This window comes from Lygodium microphyllum, chromosome 24 (genome assembly GCF_053477565.2).
Source record: "Lygodium microphyllum isolate KBCC chromosome 24, Lygodium_microphyllum_v1.1.10, whole genome shotgun sequence".
NCBI classification, from domain to species: domain Eukaryota; kingdom Viridiplantae; phylum Streptophyta; class Polypodiopsida; order Schizaeales; family Lygodiaceae; genus Lygodium; species Lygodium microphyllum.
The window spans coordinates 58580487-58608033 of record NC_141158.1 but is presented as its reverse complement, the minus strand read 5'-3'; the positions used below and the strand labels follow the sequence as shown (position 1 = coordinate 58608033).

At 43.1% G+C, this 27547-nt stretch overlaps 1 protein-coding gene across 4 annotated transcripts in view; it reads right to left on the bottom strand.

The window, feature by feature from the left end:
• Positions 1-4212: 4212 nt before the first annotated feature.
• Positions 4213-27547, bottom strand: part of LOC148015134 (Protein kinase superfamily protein) — a 112527-nt gene continuing 89192 nt past the window's right edge. For 2 of the 4 annotated variants that reach the window (XM_087665569.1, XM_087665571.1), the window contains 2 exons: positions 5307-5675; positions 4214-4942 (listed from right to left, as the gene is read on the bottom strand). In XM_087665569.1, the coding sequence (XP_087521695.1) occupies positions 4703-4942; positions 5307-5675 (609 nt within the window). In that variant the 3' untranslated portion in view covers positions 4214-4702. Of the gene's footprint in view, positions 4943-5306; positions 5676-27547 lie in introns of all 4 variants that reach the window. The other 2 variants (XM_087665570.1, XM_087665572.1) reach the window with 2 other exon arrangements.

Here is a 27547-nt window from a genome sequence, read left to right as displayed (position 1 = left end):
ATAAGGAGGAGAATCACTCTCATAAAGGAGAGATTTTGCATGGGACCCTCCACCCTTGAAGATAAGTTTTTTTATTTCTCCCCCTGGGCCATGGAACCTTCAAAGGAATAGTTGAAGCTTGGTTTGCCTTACTGGTGTCAAGGATCCAATCCAAACATGGGGATAGAAAGATCGTTGCAACCATATATGGAAGGGATCAAGATAAGAGAGGGGAGATGGTTCCTACTATTGTCTACATTTGATATGATCTCATTGTTGATGTTCTTCACTTGCCTCATGATACAAACCTATCAAGCTCCTAAAAGAGGTGCTTCTTTTACAAATGCAAGATGAGCTTCGAGTGTATGGCACATGATTCAGTCTAGAATTCCTTGGCTTTAAGTTGGTGACTATCTATCCCCTACCTTCTTCAAGGCTTTGAAGAGGAATTGCTTATTAGATATCATTGTAGAGGTCACATATGATATGGACAAGATTCCTTAGGAAGAGTACAATGTGATGAAAGTCTTCCATCAACTTCAGTCTTCTATTGTAGGCTAGAAACATAATGATATTTAGGGGTACTCCGTAGGTAATGGTCTATCTAGCAAATTGATTTGACAAGTTTTTGAAGTGGGTATTAAAAAAACTACAAATTTAATTGGTACTTATATGAACTATAAAGTGCCACACTATAAAAACAAGTAGAGTTGTACCAAAAATGCATCAAGAATCAAATATAATGCTAATAAAAATCACTATGCTAGTTAACAATCACATATATGTTACCATGCTAGTCAATACACCTATATGTTAGTTAACAATTAGAGATATGCTAGCATGCTAGTGAACAACCACATATATGCTAGTTAACAATTGTCTATATGGTAAAGGGTAATGGTCTATCTAAAAGACTAGTTTAATAAATTTTTGCAGCATTAACGAAGATTTGGACTCACCTTTGCGCCTTTTAAGCTCTTTGAGATTCTAGTAGTTACATGAGGAAAAATGAGGGTCAAGCTTCCATTATGAAACTTTTGAGGTTACTTTTGGGAATCCATAACTTGAGCATATAAATTCCAAATTTGTTCGAGGCTGGTGCATTAGAATCCTCTCATCAAAACCTCCCTATGATATGTTATATGATATAGTTTGAGATACGATGGATATAGCTATCCGTAGGCCCCTTTTTTTAATAGGACAATGATATGGCAATTCTTACAATGCCCAAAAGTGAGTCCAAATTTGACATAGTGTAGGTATTAAAGGCATTAGCACCTTTAAAAAAGAAAGACTTTGCTAAAGTGATGTATGTGGAGCTTGCTAGTTTGTAAGTTTCAAAGAGACTACTAATGTAACTCATTACAAACAAAAAAGGAATCAGTTACATCAAAATTGTATGTTAGCTTCAAATTTATCTAGTTAATAGTTTCCTATATGCTAGCTAACAATTATATATGTGCTAGCTAATTAACACCACTATGCTAGTTAACAATCACATGCACCTTACCATGCTAGTCAACATACATGTGTTAATAGTTAACAAAATGAGATGTATGCTAGCATGATGATGAAAGAGCATGGTACAATTGCTTGTAAAGGGTAATAATCTATCTAGGAGACTAGTTTGATCGATTACCAAAATGCGTCTTAGAGATGTCATCTTTTAAAAAGGGGAATTTTGCTAAAGTGATGTATCTGAAGCTTGCTAGCTTTGTTTGCAGCTTGAAACATAATGATTACTTTCCTTATATGAAATACGAAGTGCTACATTGTTTAAAAAAAGAATTTACATTAAAAAATATTGTTAGCTTGAAATATGTTCTAGTTAATAGTTTCATATATGCTAGCTAGCAATTCCTTGTATGCTAGCTAACAATCATATATGTGCTAGCTAATGAACTCTTCTAGTAATAGCATTGTCACATGGAGAAACATCTCACCCCCCCCCCCCCCCCAAAAAAAAAAACCTCACAAGTACATACCAAAATGGTGATATCAATTACATCAAATGAGAAATGGAATGATAGACTCAAATGTTGGAAACAAGGCAACAATAAAAGTAAACATTTGAACCATGTCTTTAACGTGTCCTTTCTACGAGAGGGATGGTGAAACGATTTTTCATGTGCTTTCGTTTTGTGTAGTAGTAGAGAACTCTCTTAATAAATCACAAGGGGTTAATACATCATATCTAGACAAGTTCACATCACTTGCAAATAAATTACTAACTTGAGACTTCCAGAGCAAGATAAAGAGAGTACTACTTTTTCATGGAATAAGAACAATCATAATTATGAGCAAAATTTGAAAATATGAGGGCATCAAAGTGCTTAAACATAAGGAAGTGCATTTAGTCCATTCACACAATTTAAGATATATGAGATCAACATATTCAATGCTCCCTTGCAAGCAAGCCCTAAATATTAGCACTAATCGAGAGTACTATTGAGATAGCTCTCATGGTGGAAATCTTATACATATTGCTAGAATACTTCTAACACTTCAACAATGGTCCCTAATCTACAAGACACAATCCATGCCTTTATATTAACACGTATTAAGAGTTCCTTAATCGACTCAATTTCAATTACCTCTTGAAACATCAAAACTATTCTCCAAGAAACCCAAACCCCAATTTTCCGTACACATTGTAACAAGTGAACAAGATGAAAAATCAACACCCATACACTCGATTTAACCATGTGTGCCTCTATTGTCGATCCAATTGAGCAAGCACATTGGGAAAGTTGAACATCTTTCTTTCAACTATAATAATGTATAGCACAAACAAAATCTTTCGCTAGCTCCTTACAAGATATGTGTACTAAGCCATACATTATAGAGTTGATTAACCCCTCACATCTACATTGGCATTTTAAGAAATTCATTCTCGTGTTATTGACAAAATTGCTTCATTCGTCTTCCATTCTATTCCATTTACAACCTAGGAGGGAGGCAATATTGAGCTTCAAGGATAGTATGATCTTGCTTAAGCTCACCATTAATAGACCTACTCATCCCTCCAAGCAACTAGGTTTCCAAAAAAGGCAATCAACCTTTACGACATAGATATAAGGGACCCTCCTTCAAATGCCAAATGCTAAACCATCACCACCGCAAATTCAAATCTCTCTCCATTGTAAAATTGTGCCTAATTATTGTGATAGCATTGTCTTTGTTTAAAGCATATCCATCATTGTTAAACATTCTAAATTATGATGATTGGACTAACTTTGCCTCCAAATTACTTAAAATGGTTTGAAGGCTTTGATTTAACGAACCTAAGCACACCAAACAAGGATGGAGTTTACTGATACCACATTCCTTGGGATCCTACACATGCATAAAACCTTAAATGGCTATTGAAAGTGCAAGTCTCTGATCTAAAATTTTGCACTTAGATTTAAGCCCTATGCAATCCCTCGCTACTAGCTTGACCTTGAGGTGCAAGTCATCCGTTTTAGTTAAGCATTATTCATTTAACAATCAATAGCGATCTTGCCTTGAGACAACAATACCCACTCTCATGCGAAACTCTATGCAACTATTTCCTTGTCCACATCTTACCAAGAGCTAACAATCTCTTTTCAAAATATGGGGGACCTCATCCTTGATGACATCCATAGCATGATGATAGCATACAAGGCCCATTGATTCACTTGAGATGTGGTCAACTTCGTAGAATCATAAATGACAATTAGTTGTCTTGCCCTTGGGCAATGGAATGATGCCTTAAAAGGACATCATGTGCAACCACTCCCTCATCCATAACGCTACTATCGACCAAGAGCCTTCGCAAAATGTGGGTTGCTTATCCTTGCATATGGATATCATGGCATCAAAATTAGATGTCAAAGTATCTTAACCCTACCAAATGTCCAATGAGTATCCAACCCTAATGGGAATTGTTTCGTGTTTGGGTTTCTTGTTTTTCTCAGCTACCAAACAAGCACACAACAAGATCACTTATTGACGTTCACCTTTAAACTACTAGAATTCCTATCAAAAAACAAAGTGTGATGCGCATGCATTCATGTCAAAAGATGAACATTTCCTATTGTCGGGGGTTGTCCATGGCCATGTGGATCTAGTCCGTCCACTTCTAGAAATCCTAAAGAGATTTCAAAGAGCAAGGGCCTGCACAGGGATGGTTAAACGGTGCATCACAAGTGCATGTACTCTCTCGTGAAGTACTGGTAATGTATGAAAGATGAAGCTTCTCATTTTGGAGGATCAAACAGGTCATCAATGTGGGAAAGGGAGTCAAATCCACTACGTATCTTATGAAGAGCGGAAGAATCCATGAATAACGGTAACACAATATGCCAAGGGCGAGACAAAGTCACTCCAAGCATGTGCATGTCATGGACATGAAAAGCACAAGAAGGTCAAAAAAGTAAAGTCCATTGGTGGTTTCCTCTTCTCTTTTGCAAGCAATCCTTTTCTTCCCCTGCTGCTGCTATTTCTCACAATTCTTAATGGGATCTGATCCGCTGTTCCATCCAAGAATCTCGTTAGGGTGACTGGTGTAAGTGGGAGGCGTGCACCATCTCTCCACTCACCGAGCATTCCAGAAAGTTTAGCCCTTGTTTCCCTGTATTAGAAAGCTTCAATAGAGATTGCTGGAATATTGGTAAACTGAGGTATTTTCAATGTCTTTTTTTAACACTGCCATTCATGTGGAGATTTTATTGAAAAAACTGCCCACCAAAAGCATCAATTATTGCCAATTGGTATCATACAACTTATGAAGAAGCACTGATATCGAATACCAGAAATACTCTGAATTAGTTTGGAAAAAACACTCTGCCAATGAGGCAGCTATCTGCGATACAAGAGCCTGGGCTTCAGTCTTGGTAGAAAACCTAGCAAATAACGTCAGCCACAACTCTGGAGCTGATTCAACTGCTACAAAGAAGGCTTTCATTGCTAGCAACACTCTGGAACCAAAATAAGCATCCTGCAGTCACAAAAAAGTCATCAACATCAGGAAGATCATCTCAATGTCTGTGGCAAGTTGCACAGGGTGTGCATTTCATCAGTTTCTGTCGGGAAACAACGATGCTATTTCCACAAAGGCACAGAACAATGGAAAGCCAACGTAAATAGAAACACACAGTTGTCACTGGAGTTCCAGGAAAAAAGTCAACCAGTTTTCCAAGTGTTCCAAAGTGAAAGTACTGAACAAGAAGTAAAAGCTGTAGCACAATAAAGAAAAAGCAAGCAAAATACTAAGTGCAGAGCAACTTTACTTCTATAATCCAAAACCTGTGTATCTTAAGTATGCTCCAAAGTAGCAAATAAGAACAGTTTACATTAGTCACCTGTCCAGGTATATCCTGACTTACTGTGGAATGACCGTGAGCACTTGAGCGTGTGCCTCTAGTACCCAAATATCCTCCAAACCCCTTCACCCTTTGACTAGAGAGTATGTACCTTTCAGAAATTTCATCAAGATATCCACGGAATGCATTTACAATGTCACGAACTAGCAAAACTCTCACTCGATAGCCTTGATCTGAGAGTATGAACTCAAGTAAATCTGATGTAGCTGAGACAACTGTTCTAGTGTCAAAAGAACCCCATGTCCGTGCTGTTACTTTACCCAATCCATCTTGGCTTCCCTGAGCTCTGCTTCCATCTGCATTCTTAACAGAAGGCGGTGTTGCACTCTGCTCTGCAATGGCCATAACCTTCACAAAAAGCCAGATTCAGAGCAAAGGAATAAACAGATACAATGTCATGTCAAGTGAATTGACTACATACATCAATGTTAACTAAAATGAAAAGGCCCTCCCGCCCAACCAAAAAATGGCAAATCATACTCAAAATTATTGCATTTAACATAGCAAAGAAAGTCAGTTGAAAAATTATTCTGCATTACTTCAGAAGAAACCAGAGCGCAATCTCCTAACCAAAACCACAGTGCAATCTCCTGCACTTGGTATCAGAAGACAGTTCCAAAACTATAACACTCAATAGAGGAGAGTGAGTTTGTGCAAGACCATGAGTAGGTGGAAGTTAGAGGCGGACTCCCTCTTATGTGGTATCAGCAAAGCTTGCTCGTGTGTGAAGGTATGTTGATGCTACTAGTTTGTGAGCCTTAGGCTGACAGTTTTTTCTTTGAAGATGAAGATTTTGAGTACTTGGGAGCCATTGTGTCTAGCAAGGAGAGCATTTTTGTATTCGTTTTACCCAATATCCTATCTATCCCCTCAAATAGCCTCGGGATGTTATGACCATGAAGTTCAAATAGTAGACACAGCCCCATATACAAGTGCCTATGTGTCTTGCTCATTAAATTTGTGGTGCTCTCATTGTGTTTTAGAGCTACAAGAGTTGTCTTTTATATGGTTTGATGTATATATGACTATTCCCATCATTCTCCCTATCCTTGGTGTTGTGGGATCTATTCTATTGGGAGTTTGTTTGGGTCTTCTGTTATTCTAGCATCACAAGGAGTACTCATCAATACCTCAACTCCTGCCATTCTAGTCCGAATGGTAAGGCTGTAAGGTTCAATGGTCTCCCGTTTATGCAGTTCATACTCCATAGCTCTTCTTGGCCTATCTCCTTTGATCCACTCCCAAACATGCAAACAAGCAAGAGAAGAAAAAGAACAGAAAATAACACTCCAGAGAGTAGGAGGGGAGAAGCTATCACACCCTCAAGCTGGAGAAGCTCTCAGAAGCTCACTTTTTCACCCTCAAGCTCAAGCTATGGTGGAAGGAGAAGAAAGAAGAAGATAAACAAGCTCACTATTTCACCCTCAAGCTCAAGCTATGGTGGAAGGAGAAGAAAGAAGAAGATAGAGAGACAAAGCCTTGCACTAGTTTCTGCCACAAGATCGCACTTTCATCAGTTGAGCTTGAACTTTACAAGGGTGATAAGGCATTCCATCCTTGCAATTAGCCTTTGGACACATTCCCTCCATTTTCCCATGCAATTTTACAAGTTGCATAGGAGAGAGCAAGGCACTCGCATTTGCAATGTGTTCATCGCAGTTCCAACATCAAAAAAATAGAAGGTGATAACCTGAAGAAACTGGTAAGAATTATCCCCCATGCTTCATGGCTTGATGCTCATACCTTCTCTTATCTTCCACATCTAGATTCTCTTCATGTTTTTCCCGACATTGTTTCTGCTTCCAGCTCCACGAGATTGTCGATGAATCCAATCAGCTCCGGCAGCTTCCACTCCTCTATCTTGTTGCTTCCTGTGTCTTTGTGTTTTCTCTAGGTACTACTAGTAGGGCGCTCAGGCACCTGTCTAAGCCTTGGGGTCTCCTCCTACTAGTGGGTTCCTTAATGATATTAGGTATCCAGATGTGTTCCTTGTTATTTGAAACCAGTGGCGATGTCAAGAATCGCGTGGTGGGGGGAGTTGCTCAAGATGCTGCGCCGAACACACATAGAATGCACAAGGAGAAGCTCACTCAAGAGACAAGAAGAGAGATGGAGGCCAAAACGTTTTTTTGCTGGTTTCTTCTTCTTCTTTCACACACTTTTACCCCTTTTTGCTTAGCTAAGTGTTGATATTTAAATAAAAGCAAAGAGTGTTGCTATATTTAGCCCACTCCTCTATGGCTTGGAGCTCCGTTCAAACACATATGATGGAGGAGAACGGGGGTGGGCACGAGGGGAAGGCAGGGGCTGGCGCGAGGGAGCAATCGGGGTGGGGCAGCAGCGCGAAGTGACGGGATTGGAGCTCCCCTCTCCTCCATGGGCACGAGGGAGCAATCAGGGCGGGGCTCCATGGGCGCGAGGGAGCAATCGGGGTGGGGCAGCAGCTCCAAGCCCGTCACGTCGCGCTGCTGCCCCGCCCCGATTGCTCTCTCGCACCAGCCCCCGCCTTCCCCTCGCGCCCGCCCCCATTTGCACCTGCCCCTCACCATCGTGACCCCCTCGTTCTGGGGCACGTTGTCCCCCCACCAGCTCCCTCCCCCGTGGCGCAACTGCCCTGCCTAGCTCCCCTCCCTGTGGGGCTCTGCCCCCCTACCTAGTCCCCCTCGCACTGCCCCTACCATACCCACCCCCACAGGCCAGGCTAGCCCCTACGCTAGATCTCCCCCGCCTAACCTCCCCCGCAATGCCTCCACCTCCTCCCCCCTGTGTTCCCGGCTCCGTCCGGCAGACCTACCACACCTGCACAGTGCCCGTCATAAGCCGGCCATCCGTGGCATCCAACACCTCCTCCTCCTCACCATCGCCCCCCCACCCCCCCGCGCCCTCCAATTGCAGCAACTTTCCCCACCTCCGGGGGCACTACGACATGATTGGTAGGTTCTCAAAAGGGACGCGGAATGGAAACCTGCACAGTGCCCGTCATAAGCCGGCCATCCGTGGCATCCAACACCTCCTCCTCCTCGCCATCGCCCTCCCACCCCCCCGCGCCCTCCAGTTTGCAGCAACTTTCCCCCCCTCCGGGAGCACTACGACATGATTGGTAGGTTCTCAAAAGGGACGCGCAATGGAAACCTCTAGTCAGAAACAACGATCTTTGGTCAGGTATTTGGTCAGGTAGTAGGCATTCCCCAAGCTTCGAGACTAGCTTCACTCCACGCTGTGCATTGGCACAGCACAAATCGTGGAGGCGGTTCTAATGGACCAAGAGATCTTCATGGTATGGCTCACCTCGACAAACGCAGCCTATGAGTTACTCACCAATTCACCCTATGCGTCCACGAAGGGAGTCATTTACATGGTCCCTTGGTACAGTGGCTTCACAGCGGAGGCATTTGCACTCCACAATAGGTTTCTTCGGCACCCGGTCACCCTTCTCTTCCCCGGCCTGGTAATAGAGTATCACTAGTTGGTGGAAGACTTTGGACGGTTCTTCGGCGCTGTCCTTCCCGCCTCTTTCGCGGACGCTGTGACAATCGCAGGAGTCCCAAAGGTACGGGTGGCAATGAAAGAGGTAAAGAATATCCCACAATTCCTAGAAATTGAGATAGGCAGACACTCCTTCAGGCAACAGGTCATTGTGACTGGGCAGCCAAGGTAGTGCCTGCGCTGCCATGACTTTGGGCACCAGGCAACAGAGTTCATGCGCTTCAGTGCTAGGGCAGCTTCGCCGACAGGCCCACATGTGGATGCGGACGGTTTCACACGAGTATAGAGACGACAAAGAGGGAGATGGCAGGGGGGCCCACAGGGAGCTCCTCAAACACAGCCACGGTAGGGAGCAGGAGGGCGAGAGTCCCCCCCCCCCCCCCCGAACAAAGCACCACGCCGCCCCCTCCTTGCCCTGCCCGACAGGTCCACAAGTCTACACATCCACCCCCCACAGAGGAGTCACAAGCTGCCTCACCCAAGGACCCACAACCCCCACCCGCACCCCCTCCCCCCCCTCTTCCCCCAGAGAAACCGGCACCCCCCCCCCCACGTATAGCACCCAGCCTTGGATATATCTCATGGGAAGCTTTCTGTTGGCAGGCAATCAGCCAGGGCCGGCACCTTCTATATGAGGCCGGGATATAGGACATGGTATTCATCATCGAGGCAAGGTCATGCGCAGTGGTCGGCTTGGAGATGCTACCCATCTGTCAGGTACTGGAGCCCATAGCAGACCGCTCCGAGATATGGGAGATCATAGGGAGTTTTACATGATGGCATATCTGGAAGGCGCAACGTTAGGAGACTTTTGGCGGAGAGAGACTTTCAATACATGTGACCTTAGCAGAGCTCTGGACTTGCATCATCCACTCCCTCCGCAACCGTTAGGATCAGGTGCAGGGCGAGTCCAGGGCTCGTCAGGAACTCCGTAGTCATTTCATGCATACCTGGGGTGGCCAGGACCTGTTTTTTGTGATACAAGCAAGCAGCCCCAAATGGCGATACACCCCCCCTCCCTACATGGCTTCTTGCTCCCATCCCTCCCAGACCGCCTTGAGAGGCTTGTATTCATGATGTATTTGTGACTTTGCATCAGCTCCAACTAGTCTGTTGAGCATGAGCACTCCGTTGTAATCAGTTTTTTTGAGTAATATAATCAGCCACATTTTATTTGCAAAAAAAAAAAGACTATACATAGATGAAGTGTCTAATTACATAGACCGAGGAGAAGGAGCTGGAGCAAGCCTAGCAGGGATGTTGATACCGATATTACTATATGCAGATGATATTGTTCTCATTTTAGATTCACCAGAGGGATTGCAGTGCTATCTAGATGCTTTGCACACCTTCTGTAGAGATAAAGACCTCACAGTGAACCTTGGGAAAACCAAAACCATGGTTTTCAATACTTCAGCAGCATGGGTGACTAGATCTATATACCAGTTCACATTTGGGGGAGACATACTAGAGCATGTGAGGGAATATGTCTATTTGGGAGTCACCTTCTCTGGCCCACACATTACTATATGGAGCAGAGGTATGGGGTTGTAGCTTGTACCACAAGCGTCTTAGCCTACTCACTAATCAGATTGGAGTAGAGAGGGATTATTATGATGGTTGGGATAGCATGGAAAGGCCATTGATCATGATGATAGCACACATGATTAGGATTAAGCCCTCCATCCCACATCCCATTGTCAAAGCAGAGCTAGAGGCAACACCTATAGTTACCGAGGCACTCTTCAAGGCACTGACCTTTTGGCACAGACTATGGAAACTTCCACGCCATAGCTACTCTAGATTGGCAATAACCTCATCTAGACAACTAGCAACAGGTGAGAAGAACTGTTGGTTTTCACATATGGCTATTTGGACGAGCCTACATGGTTTGGATATCGACCATCTTCCATCTTTGGATTATAGCTTTGACTGCCCTACACTTTCTCTCAGCCGATCAAAGTTGAACCAGGTGATCAGAGTTGATATCTTGAGGATTGAGATAGCAAGGACATGGATCCATCCACCACTCTCTCTAGGATCGAGGATGGAGTTCTACAAGAATCACTTCTTGTCTCTCTTTGATGATGGTTTCACTATTCGGCCAGCATATATGGGCACCCATCTCTCCCATAGCATACGGGTCGCTATCGCACAGATTCACACCTCCTCACATAGGCTTCAGATGGAGACAGTCAAATGGACAAACACCCTAGCAGAGCATAGGACTTGCCAGCTTTGTGGTCGAGAGCCTGAGACAGAGAAGCACTACATATGCAGATGCACAATATACTATGACATGCGAGGACGGTACCACTGCCTCTTCGGTGATGGATTTGAACCCCTTTGTCGCGTCATGGAGTACGAGGACCAGAGATGCCTAGGTCTTTTCTTCCTGGAGCTCGAGAGGCGCCGAAGTGCACTACTGCGAGACAGCAGGCTAGCTCACCCAGAGGGACACACACACAGAGCAATGACAGACTTTTTCTACAGAGCCGACCCTACTAGCACTACCAACCTAGCAGAAACAAAGCCACCCCACCAGACACCTTATAGGCCACACCGTGGAGTCACATTGGATATAGCCATTTCCCTTCGTCGAGCATGACGAGCCCATCTAATAGGACCACGTGCGAGGAGGCCACACCACAGTCGAATTAGAGCCATTATCACGAAACACCGAAGACTCACCACCATGCATATCAATGAAGCAGCAAGGGACCGCATCATACCTGAGATCAAGTGCAGATCTTGAGATCAGCTACAGCCCATGGTCTCCACCACACTTTTGTACATGGTTCTATCAGATCTGATTCTCCTTTCCTTTCCTTTTTCTTTTCTATTGATGGAACAACACTACACATGGTTCAATCCTAGTATAGTCCCATCGTATATTTATTTTCAGTATTGTTTCATAGGCCATCCACTTATTTGTAATGTTATCTTTACCTTACTAATGAGATGCCATTAGACATGGATGTACTCTGGATTTTGTCTCATAAGCCACATTGGCTTTATGTAGACGTTAATCTCTCTCTCTCTCTCTCTCTCTCTCTCTCTCTCTCTCTCTCTCTCTCACCACTGTCATCTCTATCTGCCAAGCACCAACCTCCACTATCATTACTTCCCTTCCATCATTGGCAACAGCTCCTATATGCTCCTACACCTTGTGTTTGGAGTCTACACCTACTTGGCATCAACTTCCATCTGCCTAGCTTCATCTTCCACCTATCAAGCACCATCCCTCACCTTGCGTTTGGCAGCTTGGAGGTGCCTTTTGCATTTGGCGTCATCATCAAAGGCAAGTGGAGTTTGCATTGTATATCCTCGCTACTCCCCTTCCACCAAACATCACACCTCCAACTAGCATCATCATCATCAAAGGTTGTCTTCGTTTGTGTTTCCAACTTCTAGCTCATCCTCACCACCCGGCATCACATCAACTACTAGCGTCAACCCATTAGGCCTATCTTTGCAAACTCGAAGGCTTCTTCGGTTGTCTCCTTGCTTCAGACACCAATCTTCATCCCTGAATTGTAGATTCAAAGGCTCCTCTTCTTCAGCAATCTCCCTACTCCAAGCAACATCTCATCATCCCTCCATTTCAGACTCAAAGGCTTCTTCGACAATCTTCCTGCTCCAAGGTATCATTCCTACTATGGCACCTCTATATCAGATTCACTTCATTATTTCAATCCTTCATCATCTTATTCATCTGAGTTTCTCTTCTCTTCTTAGTGTTAGTCATACACATCCTACGTTTCTCCCTACAAACCCTACTATCTCTATGGTTGCTCCTTCATTTCTTGATAGCATACTTATCCCGTCTCAATATATAATGTACCCGGACAGCCCCTCTGTCTCAACCATCTGAGTAAAGGCCCACATCATCCACCTTCTTCAATACAGGAGGGTTCATGATGCTATCGACAAACTCCAAAATGGCCATGCCCAAGATCATGATGGACTACTAGTAGAGGACCGATCACATACCAAAGACACGTCCATCCATTTTGCAACCATGCATGAATAATTCTGAAATTTCACCAAGTAATGCATGGAAATTTTAACTTTACCCTTTTTTTGCTCATGTGCCAACATCTACTCTAGTACCAAAGTCTCAACCCTTATCCAATTTCTCTACCTCAAGCTGAATTTCAGCAAATACATCCTCTAGCATATCCCCATGGAAAGGTATCAACTGTTGAGGAGTCTAATCAGCATGGACCCTCCCAAATTAGGGTTTGCACACAAACTCTCTCAAACCGCTCCCCGTTTAAGGGTTTTTCATTAATTAGCATGTTTTTGTTTTAGCTCAACATATCTTCCAATGCTGGTTAAGGTGGAACTGCAACAAATGCACCATTTTTGCAGCCATTGTTTATGATAATGTTACACCAAAGGGCAAGGCAAAGGACTCTACAAAAACTGAAACCTCTTTCTCCCCCAAATAAGCAGCAGAATTAATCCTCAATTGGCCCCTTTTCCTATGCACTTGGGAAGCCAAATTGAGTCTTCAGCATTTGTATACCAGTCACCTTGCTGTAGATGACTAAATGTCTTCAGATCTACTGCAAATTCACAATTTTACAGTAGCAAAACTTGATGCATGCTTGGATTCCTTCCACACACATCCCAAGAGCAACAAAGCTTCAAGCATGCTTGAATTCCTTACACATGCATCCCAAGAGAGCCGTGCAAACCCTAATTTCTGCATGTGTAAAACAGCAATTTTCAGAGCTGAGATTCTTCAATTGATAGGATAAGCAATGAGCAGTACATAGGAGAGAGATCTTCAATTTCTTTCTGGGAGAGGACAAAAACCACCACCACCTGCTGAGAAATGGCTCAAAATCAAGCTGCCTCCTGCTGGCAATGCTCAATTGCTTGCTGCCAGAGATGGTTTTGCTGCTGTCAAGAACCGAAGATAAGTTGTCACCTGCTTAAAACTGGGCCAGAGTGGCTGTCACCTGCTGTGAATACTCTCCCCTGCCGGCCAACAGCCCAGATGACCCAGAATAAGCCTTCCATGGCATGTTCTACCACTGTATGCAAAGTGGCAAACCTCCCCATGCACAATCAGCCTCTAGAAATGAATTTCAAGGCAATATAGATTGTGGAAAATGCAAAATGATTGGCCCTAGCCAAGAATTGGGCATTGCCCAGCCTCAATTTTGAATTAGTAAACCCTATGGACGTGAAAGTGTTGAAGCTTTCATAGAGCTTAGTCCAAGACATTAAATGTTTTAATTTTCTAACCCTCCTGACACCAAAGTCATTCCCAAGGAAATTTTGATGCCTTTGACTAGGTTTTGACACCAAACACCCACTGGCACCTGTCCACCATAACTTCTACTAATGTCTCCCACTACATAAGCTAGGGATTGCCTATCATTGTAACCCACAATTCAACTTGTCACACGCACAACTTTGCTAACTCTTCACAAACACGTCTCTTAATAGCTCATATATTAGGAGACTAATAAAATATGTCATTGGTTCTTCAATCACTAGTAACTTCTCACATGACACGTGTCAGGTCATATCATTTCAATTCAATTACCACACTGCTCTTTTACTTGCTCTGATCAAGTGAGTCATCAATATGCTTTGCCAGCATAGATTTTAAAAAGCAAAGCAATTTGTGTCCAACAATATCATTCAAAGCAAGTAACATATAGTGCAACGTTATTTCCTTCCTACACGATCATAAAGTTGCATGAGCGTACCTACAAAGTCCAAATTTCTGAAAGGCTTTTTTTTGGGCGATTCAATTTGGGGGGGGGGGGGGGGGGGGGGGGGGGGGGGGCGCGGGTGTCAGTGGTGGCCTTCAAGATAGACCTAGAAGTACAAATTCTGACCCTCAAGATAGCTACAATCTTCTAAAGTACTATTTGTGAGCTTATCCATCTAAAGCAATAATGGATGAAATAGTAGTTGCATAAAACTAGTACATTGAAGAGGACCTTGGTTGACTAACCTGTCCAATGTCCAAGAATAAATAGCTCAATAGCCCATTAGCTCATCATCTTGAAGGGACTGTATATAATGTTCATAATGTGAGGCCAAAACTCATGTTTCCATGTTTAAGTAGCCACACATTTACAACAACTTCAGCTCTATTGTGGGGTGAAAACTGTCAAGAAATGATTGAGCAACCAGAGAGACAGTAGGGATTGCAAGGATAAAGACAGTGTGTGTATGGCAAACGCTAAGAGCAGAAAAGAAGAGTAACTCAAATGAATGAATGAAATTATGACATGAATCAGATACAAGGGTGCCGTAGCACGAAGGATGCCCTGGAGCAAGAAGACTACCGAAGAAGCCTCTGAGTTTGCAAATGTAGGGATGATGAGGTGTCACCCACAGCACGGAGACTGCCGAAGAAGAGGAGCCTATAAATCTGCAATGCAAGGATGATGATTGGTGATGTGTGGAGCAAGGAGACTGCTATCAGAGGATGAGGAGCCTTTAAGTCTCCAAATGCAAGCCTAAAGACTGACGCCATCTGTTGGAGAGTGATGCCGGGGGTGAATGAGTCAGAAGCTGAAAATGCAAATGTAGCATCCTCTAATGCTGGCACTTGGTGGAGGAGAAGGTCCCCTACAGTGAAGGAGATCCTAGATGCAACAAACGCAAATGCATGAAGCCTCCTAACGGCCAAACGCAGGGTGTAGGAGCTGACAATCTGTTGCCAGAAGATGAATGGGAGCGCTAGACTATGCTCGAGAGACTAGACTAGAAGCAAGATTTGTTACAAGAATTCTAATTACAAGATAATCCCATATAGGGACACAAGGTACAATGATAACTTAACAAGAAATGGAATATCCCACAACCCGCGACTATAGGTATAGACAATAGGACTCGATAGAATATGAAGAATCCCACAACCCGCGACCATAGCTATGGATACAAGATATCAGAACTACAACATCTCCCTCAACACGGATGAACAAGACAAGATACAAGACAGTACTAGACAAGATCTCGTACTACAAGATTACAAGGTGACAAGATAACAGAAGTATAATGGAAAAATGGACAAGACTAGATACCATGACTAGACAAGAACTAGAACTAGAACTCAAAGTTACTTACTTGGAGGTCTCGACTCCTTGAGCTCCCAAGACTAGCATTGGCAAGACTGAGGAGCTCTATGGCGAGCCCCTCCTTTTTTAGGCATTGGAAGGCCACTAAAGATCTTCTAGAATGTTCCATGATGGCATCATCGATGATGCAAGCAATCATGTGGCATATCTTCTAGAAGGTTCTATGATGACATGGCAAGGGTGGGTTGCATGATTGGCTCGAGGATGTCCTATTAAGTGTGTGTTCGCATGGGACATGGATTCATATGGCATGAGAAAGAATTAATCCGTACACTTGATCATGGCATATCCGTGACATCACCCTCTCCTCTAGCAACGAGTTCCATGAGGAGCGGCTTGGTGGCTTCATCCAAGTTTTATTGGATTCCTCTCATGAAATTCAACTTTGAGAGATCCTCTTTGGAGATATTCTACACATTCCCAAGTGCGATCATTGATGTCATATCCTTTCCAATGAACAAGGTATTTCAATTGACCTCGGGAGATTGTCGAGTCTAAGACATGCTCAACCTCAAATTCTTCATGATCTTCAATTTGGATAGGTGGTGGGGGATTAGATCTCTCCCCCCCTCAGTGGTGAGCTATGGTATGGCTCGAGCAAGGGAACATGGAAGATTGGGTGGATCTTTATGGTACTTGGAAGTTGGAGTCGATAAGCAACTAGGTTGATCTGGGCTACGATAGTGAAGGGTCCAAATCTCTGATGGTCTAGCTTGGTGGAGGACCTTGGTATCTGCAGGTTATGCCTGAGCAACCATACTTTATCACCGACTTTGTATGCTGGATATTGGAGATGATGTTGGTCTGCATAGTGCTTGTACTGATTTTGAGCCTTTTGGATTTGTTGCTTGAGTTCTTGGTGTATATCTGCTAGGTATTGAGCTTTATCTAGAGTAGCAAGGTTCTTTACTTGATTGGAGAGATGTATATCCATCCTTGGATGTTGACCATAGTTTGCAAAGAAACGAGTCTGCATGGTAGATGCATGGATACTATTATTATAAGCAAACTCTGCAAAGGGCAAGAGCTCAAATCAATCATTCTGACAGTACTTGATGGTGCAGCAAATATATTGTTCCAAGACTTGATTTACCTATTTTGTTTGACCATCAATATATGAATGATTAGCTATGGATAACTTAACTTCGACTCCAAGGAGGTTGCAAAGGCTCTTCCAAACACTAGATATGAATTGGGAACCCCGATCGTCGATGATGTCATCTAGGAGTCCATGTAATCTAAAAATATATCTAAGTAAGAGTCTAGCAATAGCTGCACCTGTGATGGTCTTGGTGGTAGAAATGAAATATACCATTTTTATGAGCCTATCTACCACAACAAGAATAGAGTCATCTTTGTTTGATTTGGGAAGATCGGTTATAAAAACCATGGACAAAGAAGACAAGGGTCACGCTAGAATGGGCAAGGGTTGCAAAAGGCCATGTAGTTTGTGACGAGGTACCTTGGCCCTGTTGCAAGTATCACATGATTTTATATATTTCTTAACTTCTTTTCACATTTGGGACCACTAAAAATCTCTTGAAATAAGCTCTAAGATCTTATTAACTCCAAAGTGTCCTGTTGTTGGGGTGTCATAGCGTTGTTGGAGTACCTAGAGTCTTGGCTTTCCTAGAGAGATGTAAAGTAGAGTCTTATAGTACAACAATCCATTAGTTTCTTGAAACTTACAAACTTCATTTCCTTTTCCCTCTTCATTTTTCCTCTTGACATTGTTGGCCAAATCATCATGTGACAAGGCATCATGGATTAACTGGATCGAGGTAGGGTCATCTTGGTGACAACTGAAAATGGTTGCTAGAGCTGGAGGTGCTCTCGCTTGAGTAGTATTGCTCGTTGTTGATCAAAAGCTTCTTCTCCCTTCTTAAGTGCCAAGTAGGATCTTCTTGATAAAGCTTATGATTGGCATTCATGGCATCCTGGGTGATAGGTGATGACAAAGTCAAAACCTAGATAAGAAGTTACTCCAGCGGGATTGTCTTCAATTGAGGATGCGGGTTCTCATAAAGTATTCCAAATTTTTGTGATCTGTATAAAAGATAACTTTATGGGTTCCACCCTCTAGGTGATGATCCTAACTATCAAAGGTATCTACAATAGCAAGGAGTTCTTTGTCATGGATCTCATAGTTTCTCATGAAAAGAGAACTTCTTTGAGTGGAATGCCATTGGATGCATATAACCATCATCTCCATGTTAGGACAAGATGGCTCCCAAGGCATAGTTTGATGCATCGGTCTCCAAGAAAAAGAGCTTGGTAGGATATGGATGGACTAGGATTGGGGCAGTGGTGAAAGTAGTCTTCAGGGTTTGCAAGGCCTTCTCGGCTTCTTGGGTCCATGAGAACTTTTAAGTTTCCTGTGAGTTTTGTGAGTAGTGTGACTCTCTTTGAGTAATCCTTGGTAAATATTCTGTAGAAGTTGGCAAAGCCAAGGAAACATTGCATATCGTGGACACATGTGGGTATTTGCCAATCAAGAATAGTCTCGATCTTCTTAGATTTCATAAAGATTCCTCTCTAGGAGATATTGTACCCCAAGAATTCCACTTCTGTCTAATGAAAAAAACACTTCTCAAGTTTTGCATATAATCCTTTTTCTCTGAGCTTTTCCAAAACTAATTTTAGATGGTGCTCATGCTCCTTTAGATCCTTTGAGAATATCAAGATATCATCCAAGTATATAACTATAAAATCATCTAGACACTCTTAGAAGATATCATTCATCATATGTTGAAACACTGCAAGAGCATTGGTGAGACCAAATGGCATAAGAACATACTTGAAGTGACCATACCTTGTGTGGGAGATTGTCTTCCATTCGTCTCCTTCTTTGATCCGCACAAGATTGTAAGTCCCTCATATATCAATCTCTGTGAAGATCTTGGCTTTTCCAAGGCGTTCCAAGAGCTCTAGTATCAATAACAAAAGGTATTGATTCTTGACTGCTATCTTGTTGAGTCCTCCATAATCCACACACATTCAAAGAGACCCATCTTTCTTCTTCATGAATAGAATTGGGGCTCCAGCATGAGACTTCGAGTGCCTAATGAACCCCTTAGCGAAGTTCTCATCAATGTTCTTTTGTAGTTCAGTTAATTCATCAAAGGATAGCCTGTAGATGGGTCCAAACGGTGGTTGAGCCCCCTCATGGATTTTTGTAGCACAATCATATGGTCTATACTCGAGTAAGAGATCTGCATTCTCTTTTTCAAAGACATCTTGAAAGTCTTGATACTAGCTTGGTAGCTTCACTGACTCATTCTTACTAGATTCTTAAGTTGGTATATGATATATCATGTAGATCGGTTCCTGCATTGCTGTGTGCATAAAGCTTTGGCTCCTAAATATACCGACTTCCCTTGATTTTCATGACGTGTAATCTTTTTCTTAACCCAATCAGATTCCGGGTTGTGTTTCTTTAGCCAAGGCATCCCAAGGATGATTGGATTTGTGGGATTGGATATGACATTAACGCATACACGAGATTTGTGATTGCCAAGAGTTATCATGAGTGGTCGGGTTTCCTTGGAAATATCTCCAGATGCTAGAGGTCTTTCATCCACGACTTCAGTTGTTGCAGGATTGGTCTTTTGGAGTATTGAAATCTAGTATCTATTCACAAAACCATCAACAATGAAACATGTGGAGGCCTCAGAGTCGACTAGGGCCTTAAGGGAAAGAGTCTTTCTCAGCAGAATCTTCTCAACTATGACAAGGAAAGTTTCCATGGGTGTGGCTGTGATCAAGAGACCCTTTCTTACATCAAAGTCCAATTGTACGGTCTCATTTATAACCGGACATCCTTGTTTTCCTATTCGAGGATGGATGCAGCAACTCTTGGGGTTTTTGCCCTCTTGTTTGGGCAATTTAGGGTGATCTGTCCAAGGTTTCTACAATATAGGCATAAATGATTCTCTTTTCGTCTTTACTTTTCTTGTGGGGTCAAGGGCTAGAATTTGGTATTATCTATTTGCATTGGTTCAGACTTGATCTCTTCTCTGATTGGATCTCTGAATGGGGCTGGGTCCCATTGGCGAGGCTTTAATTCTTCTCGCTTTTCTTGCTTCCTCTTGAACAATCTATTATCACATTGGATGGCTTGCATGATATAATCGTTGAGTGTTTCTGCGTCAGGCATAGTGAGCATGAGGTCATTGATATCATCTTGAAGACTCCATCTAAATTGGTTGATAAAATACGCCTCATGCCAAGTGAGGTCATAGATTAATTGTCTAAATTTAAGAAATGGCGGTTAGCTTGTCATAGCTTCCGAAGTTTTGTTTCTACTACTCGATCAGCATCTGCATCTCCAAATGTGGAAGTGAGCTCGCAAAGAAATGCCTCATAGTTATAAAGTACGAGCATATTCTTGTTCAAGATTAAGGCGAACCATGATAAACCTTGACCACAAAGCAATGTCCCGATGAATCCCACCTTGGACGCATCATGTGGATACCTATCCGGTTGCATGCGGATATAGAGCTTTACTTGTTGCAGGAATCCCCTGGACTTCGAACGGTCACCATTGAACTTCTCTGGCATACTGATCTTGGGTTCTCTTGTTGGGGGTTGATAAACACACAAAATCATTTGATCACTTCATTGTTCTACAAGTCTCGAATCTGGTCTTGTATGTCTTGAAGCAGCGCAAGGCCTAAATGCATAGGGTATTCTATTTAAAGTTACGCTTGTCATTCATTCAAGTCTTAAATTTGTTGTTAGAGGTTTTGAAGGGAGGCCACAATTCTTTCAAGGGTCGCCTCCATGGTGCTTAGTAGGGCTAGAAAGTAGTCTTGCCAAACTATTATGGGAGCACTAGACTATGCTCCAGAGATTAGACTAGATGCAAGAGTTGTTACAAGAATTCTAATTATAAGATAATCCCACGTAGGGGCACAAAGTACAATGATAACTTAACAAGATATGAAAAACCCCACAACACACGACTGTAGGTATAGACAACAAGACTCGATAGGATATGAAGGATCCCACAACCCAAGACCATAGCTATGGATACAAGATATCAGAATTACAAGATCTTCCTCAACAGGGATGAACAAGATACAAGACAGTACTAGACAAGATCTCGTACTACAAGATTACAAGGTAACAAGACAACAAAAGTATAATGGAAAACAAGACAAGACTAGATACTATGACTAGACAAGAATTAGAATTGGAACTCGAAGTTACTTACTTGGTGTTCTGGACTCCTTGAGCTCCCAAGACTGGCATTGGCAAGACTGAGAAGCTCTATGGCGAGCCCCTCCTTTTATAGGTGTTGGATAGCCACTAAAGATCTAGAATATTCCATGATGGCATCATCGATGATGCAAGCAATCATGTGGCATATCTTCTAGAAGGTTCTATGATGACATGGCAAGGGTGGATTTGCATGTTGGCTCGAGGATGTCCTATTAAGTGTGCATTCGCATGGGGCGTGGATTCATATGGCATGAGCAAGAATTAATACGTACACTTGATCATGGCATATCCGCGACAACTGTCGCCCACTATGTAGGGATGTCACCACCAGCTAAGGATGTGTTGTCGCCAAGGTGGAGAAGTTGATGCCAAGCTAGAAACGGACTCGAAACACAAACTTGATGCAAAGTAGATGAAAGAATCTGAAAATGGGGGATATGTCGTATACATATAGGCATGACTTGTCTCAATTCTCGCCCATTGAAGTCTCTCAAGCGGCACTTCAAGTCTCTCGAAAGGCCCTAAAAAGCCTTTCTGGTACTAGAAATTGAAACCAAAAATGAAAATGAAGAAGGAAAACTATATGGAATGATGCAGTTTCTCAACACCCCTCTCATGCCCAAAAAGAAGCACAAAAAAGAGAAGTGAGGTTAAGAGAAGAAGATCCACCCTATAATCCGAGAATGCCACCTGAAAGGAGACCTGGAAGATAGTCAGGAGACCAAATGAGCGGCAGAACTTGAAATACAACCTCAAGTGAGAAGCCACGAGATCAGTTACACCATGCTCGAAGGAATACGAAGGCCTAGTCACAAAGTCACGGCTGAAAATCCAATGGCCCCAATCGCAGATAAAGCCTTTAAAGATTAGGTAGGAGTAGAGGAAAGGACTGCTCAAAAGTAAATAATGGTGCGGGAGGAACTTTGAGAGTAGTAGAGTCCCCCTCTGAAACTGGAGGAGTAGGAGTCACCTCTAAAGCCGAAGAAAAAGGAGATGCCTCCTCTAAGGGCAAATAAAAAAGGTCCCCCAATAGAGCCTCCATTGAGAGAGAAAGAACTCCAACTCATGGATCACAAACTCCAAGGTATCTGATGATGAAGGAGTATTGCCGGTGGTGCCAAATAAGGTATTTGGGGATAGGAAGGAGCAAAAGCTAGAGAGTACCCACAAGTGTCTTCTTGAACCTAAGAACAAGAGGATGGAGTAGAAGGAGACTCAAGAGGAGCCAAGGATGGGGAACAATCGCGAGCTCTCAATGGAGTGGACTATGGAGGAGATGTGGACCGTGGCAGCCACTGAACCCGAAAATGGGTGGGGGAAACCTCCGCATAGTGTGGTGGTCTCCAAGACTTATCACCTCGGGAGGTCTTAAAGCATCCGTCTGCTCATGAGGACTTAGTGCACATCGAATGCGGCTTATTGCCTTGAGTATAGTAAGCTCAGAGCCGATGCAAAACAATCTCTGTGGCCCAGAAAGCATAGGTAGCACAAGGAATGCCTGGTGGAAGTCGCATATACTCCGTTGGGGTAGGGAGCAAAGGTCAATGTCAACAATCTTCAAGGGTGTGACCCTTCTTGCTGCAATAGGGGCACCCAGTAGTCAAGCAATCTGGCAATGGAGTTGTCATGATACTGTAGTGCCAACCTGTAAAAGGAAGGGTGGAAGCGAGAAGAAGGATATCTCCCAGTAACATAATGGAAATGGTCAAGAAATCTGTTGTGGATACCGAACCTACAACCTGTCTTTGCCTTCACTAATACAAAGAAACTTCATAGCTCACTGAGCACCTTTGGCTCTAATACCATGTCAAGAAATGACTGAGCAATTGGAGATAGTAGGGATTGCATGGAGAAACATAGTATGTGTACGGAAAACACTGAGAGGAGAAAAGAAGAGTAACTCAAATGAATGAGTGAAATAATGAAGTGAATCTAATACAAGGGTGCCGTAGCACGAAGGAGCCCTAGAGTAAGGAGACTGTCCAACAAGCCCTGGAGCAAGGAGATTGCCGAAGAAGCCTCTGAGTCTAAAAACACCGGTAGGATGAGGTGTCGCCTGCAACAAGGAGATTGCCGAAGAAGAGCAGCCTTTAAATCTGCAATGCATGGATGATGATTGGTGATGCCTGGAGCAAGGAGACTGCAATTGGAGGATGAGGAGCCTCTGAGTCTACAAACACAAGCCTAAAGATTGACATCAACAGGTGGAGAGTGACACCAGTTAGTAGAGAGTGACACCTAAGGTGAAGGAGTTAGAAGCTGAAAACGCAAATGTAGCAACCTCTAATGCTGACACCTAGTGGAGGAGAGAGTCGCCTACAGTGAGGGAGATCCCAGATGCAACAAACGCAAATGGGTGAAGCCTCCTGACTACAAACACAAGGTGCAAGGGCTAGTAATCTGTCGCCGAGTGATGAAGGAGCCAACGAAACAGCCAAATGCAAACTGATGAAGCCACCTAGAGGAGGAGCCATAACCAGCTGCCAAAAGCCAACGCCAGGAGTAGAAGAGCTGTCACCCATTATGTAGGGATGTCCTTCTCCTTGTTGCAGCATAGACAAGGCGTCTAAAGAACATGATGGAAGGAGAGAGAGAGAGAGAGAGAGAGAGAGAGAGAGAGATTACGAAAGAGAGAGAGAGAGAGAGACAAAAGTCTCAAAACGAAGTAAGGGTGATGAGAGAAAATGGGGGATGTGCCGTATATATATAGGCATGACCTGTCTCAAGTCTTGCCCATTGAAGTCTCTCGAGCGGCACTCCAACTCTCTTGGAAGGCCCTAGAAAGCCTTTTTAGGGCTGGAAACTGAAACCAAAAATGGGAATGAAGAAGGGAAACTATACGAAATGATGTGGTTTCTCAACAAAAACATATTGAAGTCAACATGTGCAAAAACAAGTATTGAGTCTCTTCTGTCTCACATTTGTGAGTATTCATCTTTAACACTCTTCCTTGGAGGAGTCATTCCCTTCATTGGATTAAGAGGAGACCCATACACAATTGCAAGATTTCTCTTAGCTGTTCTTCCTCCCTCGGATCCTTATGAGGTGGGATGATAGACTATTACAAAGACAGCACAATAGAGATAGAATAGCTTGCTTAACACAATCCATGCTTTTGCAACCTTTTATTGGGCTATATCAAGTAAGATAGCAATACAATTATCTCTTACTTGACTCCAGTACTAAGCCAATATCATTATGGAGAGTTTTGACCACTTTTGGGTTACTTACATTTTTGGAGTACCTATTGGGCAGCCAACTCAGGTTGTACCCTCTTACTGGCATCTCATATTTGTATTAATTGAATATGAGCATCCCTAGCACCTATTTCTCTTCTTCAATCTTTTGAACCCTAACACCATAGTCTCGGCCAATCCATTCCTTCCAACATCCTTATGCTCACACTCAATAAACCAAGCTCAAGAGTCATCATGTTGTATCTCAAGCTTCCAATGTTCTTGCAAAGACCCTCAAGTTACTAAATATCAAACAACAAGCAACAATAGAGACCAATGTCAGGTCTGGAAGAGTTCCAATAAGCTTTACACAGATAAGGAAAAAAATTGTTTGGGCATGATTGAACTTGGTGAGTTTTAAGTATAGAAAGCAGATTGTTCTCCCTACACCAATCCCAATGAAACCTATTTGTGTGACTATGCTCAGCAAATTTCACCTTGCACGCCTTTTCGCACACTAAGCTTGTCCAGCAAGAAATATTCAAACAGCCAACTAGTTGGTGTGTCAACTATGCTAACAATAGTATGGACTTTGGATAATTTGAAGCCTTGAACCTTGTTTTCCGGGCTGTTGATGTCCCATACAAAGTCTTGATACACATGATTGTCTTGCATAAGGGACATCTTTCTTCTAATTGTCCCTGACATTGTTAGGATTTAGAAAAGTACAAAGCTTTTGCATTTCAAATGCCCTTTACCACAACACAGAAGTCTGTTAGATACTTTTATAGATTCACAAGGAAAGCGGCTCTCATTTCGGGTATTGTAGCATGATCAATTACCTCTAGTCCAGCTTTGAGTTATCAAGCTATCCTTGCAACAGTTTTTCAAAATTAACACAATGTTAAAGCATATTTCACACAAGTATATTGGACAAATGGGATGGAGTCGAAGACAACATATCATCAACAACATATTGGATTGGCATGTCAAAAAGTCATTGATTTGGACAAGCAATGAAATAAAAGATTCCACCAAATCAAACTATGACATCCATATGATTGGATAGCAAGAGGAGTTATTTGGAGAAATTACAAGGTGATTTTCCAAGAATGGCAAAAGCGAGTAAAACTACTCGCAGATTCAAGAGCCAAGATTTGCTCTCCCCTATAATAGAAGGGGAGATCAAAAGGGAACAAAAACATGGCTTTTCCCTTAGCTTTTGTGATAAGTCAACCATAGGTAAGTTGTAGCAATTTAATTCCAGCCATAGTTGTCTCCGTATGTCGTACGGTATTGAATGTACTATACTATCCATACAGTACGGTACCGTACGCATCCATACAAAAAAATTGGCAGATCTTGGCCACCGTGTCTGCGCGTCCTCCTACATTCCACCTGCACTTTAATGCGGCACATTCCGCATGTGTGGCGCTTTTGGTGGGGCAGGAAGCCTTGGATACCTCATCTCACCCACTTTTCCAACTATGCAATCCCCCCCCTCCCCCCCCTCTAAAGCCCTCCTTGGATTCCATTGAGCTAGCAGCCCTCTTTGACTGTTGACCCCTCTTTGACCATTTGACCCTTCCCTCACCTACAAAAGGTGATCCTCTCCTCCATGCTTCCATACCAATTCAGCAAGCATTTGTCATTCTCAGCTTCCTCTCTTGGATCTTGAATTGACTTGTGATTTTTCATTCTCATCTCTCATCCCCTCCTTCCTGCACCCTATCAAAGCACTTGCCATTCTCGAATCTCATCTCCCATCCCCTCTACCCCGCACCCTATCAAAGCATTTGCCATTCTCATCTCCCATTCCCTCTCTCTCACTCTTACTCTTTCAACTTTACCCCAACCCTCAAGCCTCTCCCTCCCTTTCAACTTTCAACTTTCAAGAGTCAAGACTCAAGCATCTCTCTCTCTCTCTCTCTCTCTCTCTCTCTCTCTCTCTCTCTCTCTCTCTCTGAGCCTCTTCATCTATCATCGGCAGCATGATTCGAAAGAAGTATGAGGCTTTCAATTTGCACGTGATCCATGTGTGTGTTCACACCCGAGCACATTTAAAGACACAAGGCCTTTATTCCCAACAACCTCCCACCTAAAGGCAATGTGCCTTAAGAGGAGAAAAGAATCAGATAAGTCTAGGTATATACAAAGCTGAAATACATATATCTATCCAGCTCCCATCATCTGTCGGCAATGAGCAAACCGCTCTGCTAAAAGACCCTTCGTGAGAAGGTCTACAGGATTATCATCTGTATGCACTTTGACAAGCTCAATGCTCTTGCTGTCAAGTACATCTCTAATGACGTGGTACTTCACATGTATGTGCTTTGTCTTTGCATGAAAGACAGGATTACATGCTAGCATGATAGCACTCTGACTATCACAATGGAGAACAGGTAACTCTATGATGCCAAGCTCTCCCATCAGACGTGAAAGCCATAAAGCCTCCTTGCATGCCTCAGTGGCAGCCACATACTCTCTGCCTTTGTGGTAGACAATGCAATACACTTTTTTAGCCTAAAGATCCAAGAGACTGCTCCTCCTGTGAAAGTAAACATATATCCATAAGTGAACTTTTTGCAATCCGCATGACCAGCATAGTCTGCATCCGTCAAGCCAACAACAGTTGCCTTCTGCTTTCCAAAGCAGATGCACAACTCCTTTGTGCCTTTGAGATATCTCATAATACCTTTCACTGCATCCCAATGCTTCTTGCCAGGGGTTGCCATGTATCTGCTAACCACTCCCACTGCAAAGGCAATGTCAGGACGTATAGTAACCATAGCATACATCAAACTGCCAACAGCTAAAGCATATGGTATCTTGGTCATTTCCGCCTTATCATCATCACATGTAGGGCTGTCCTCTGCACTGAGTTTCACATATGGAGACAATGGAACCCCAACTGTTTTCCTCCCCTCCATATTGAAACGCTACAAAACCTTGGCGATATACTCCTGTTGAGATAGATAGAGTAAGCCTTTTGATCTATCTTTGAGTATTCGCATGCCAAGAATGTGAATTGCATCACCAAGATCCTTCATGTCAAAGCTGCCATGAAGACTTTGCTTCAATGAGTCCAACGCATGAGTATCCATGCCAGCAATCAGCATGTCATCAACATACAAAACCAAGATAATCAAGCTACCATCTGCTACCTTTTTTATGTACAAGCAATGATCCACTTGACTTCTATGAAAGCCTTGAGACTGCATGA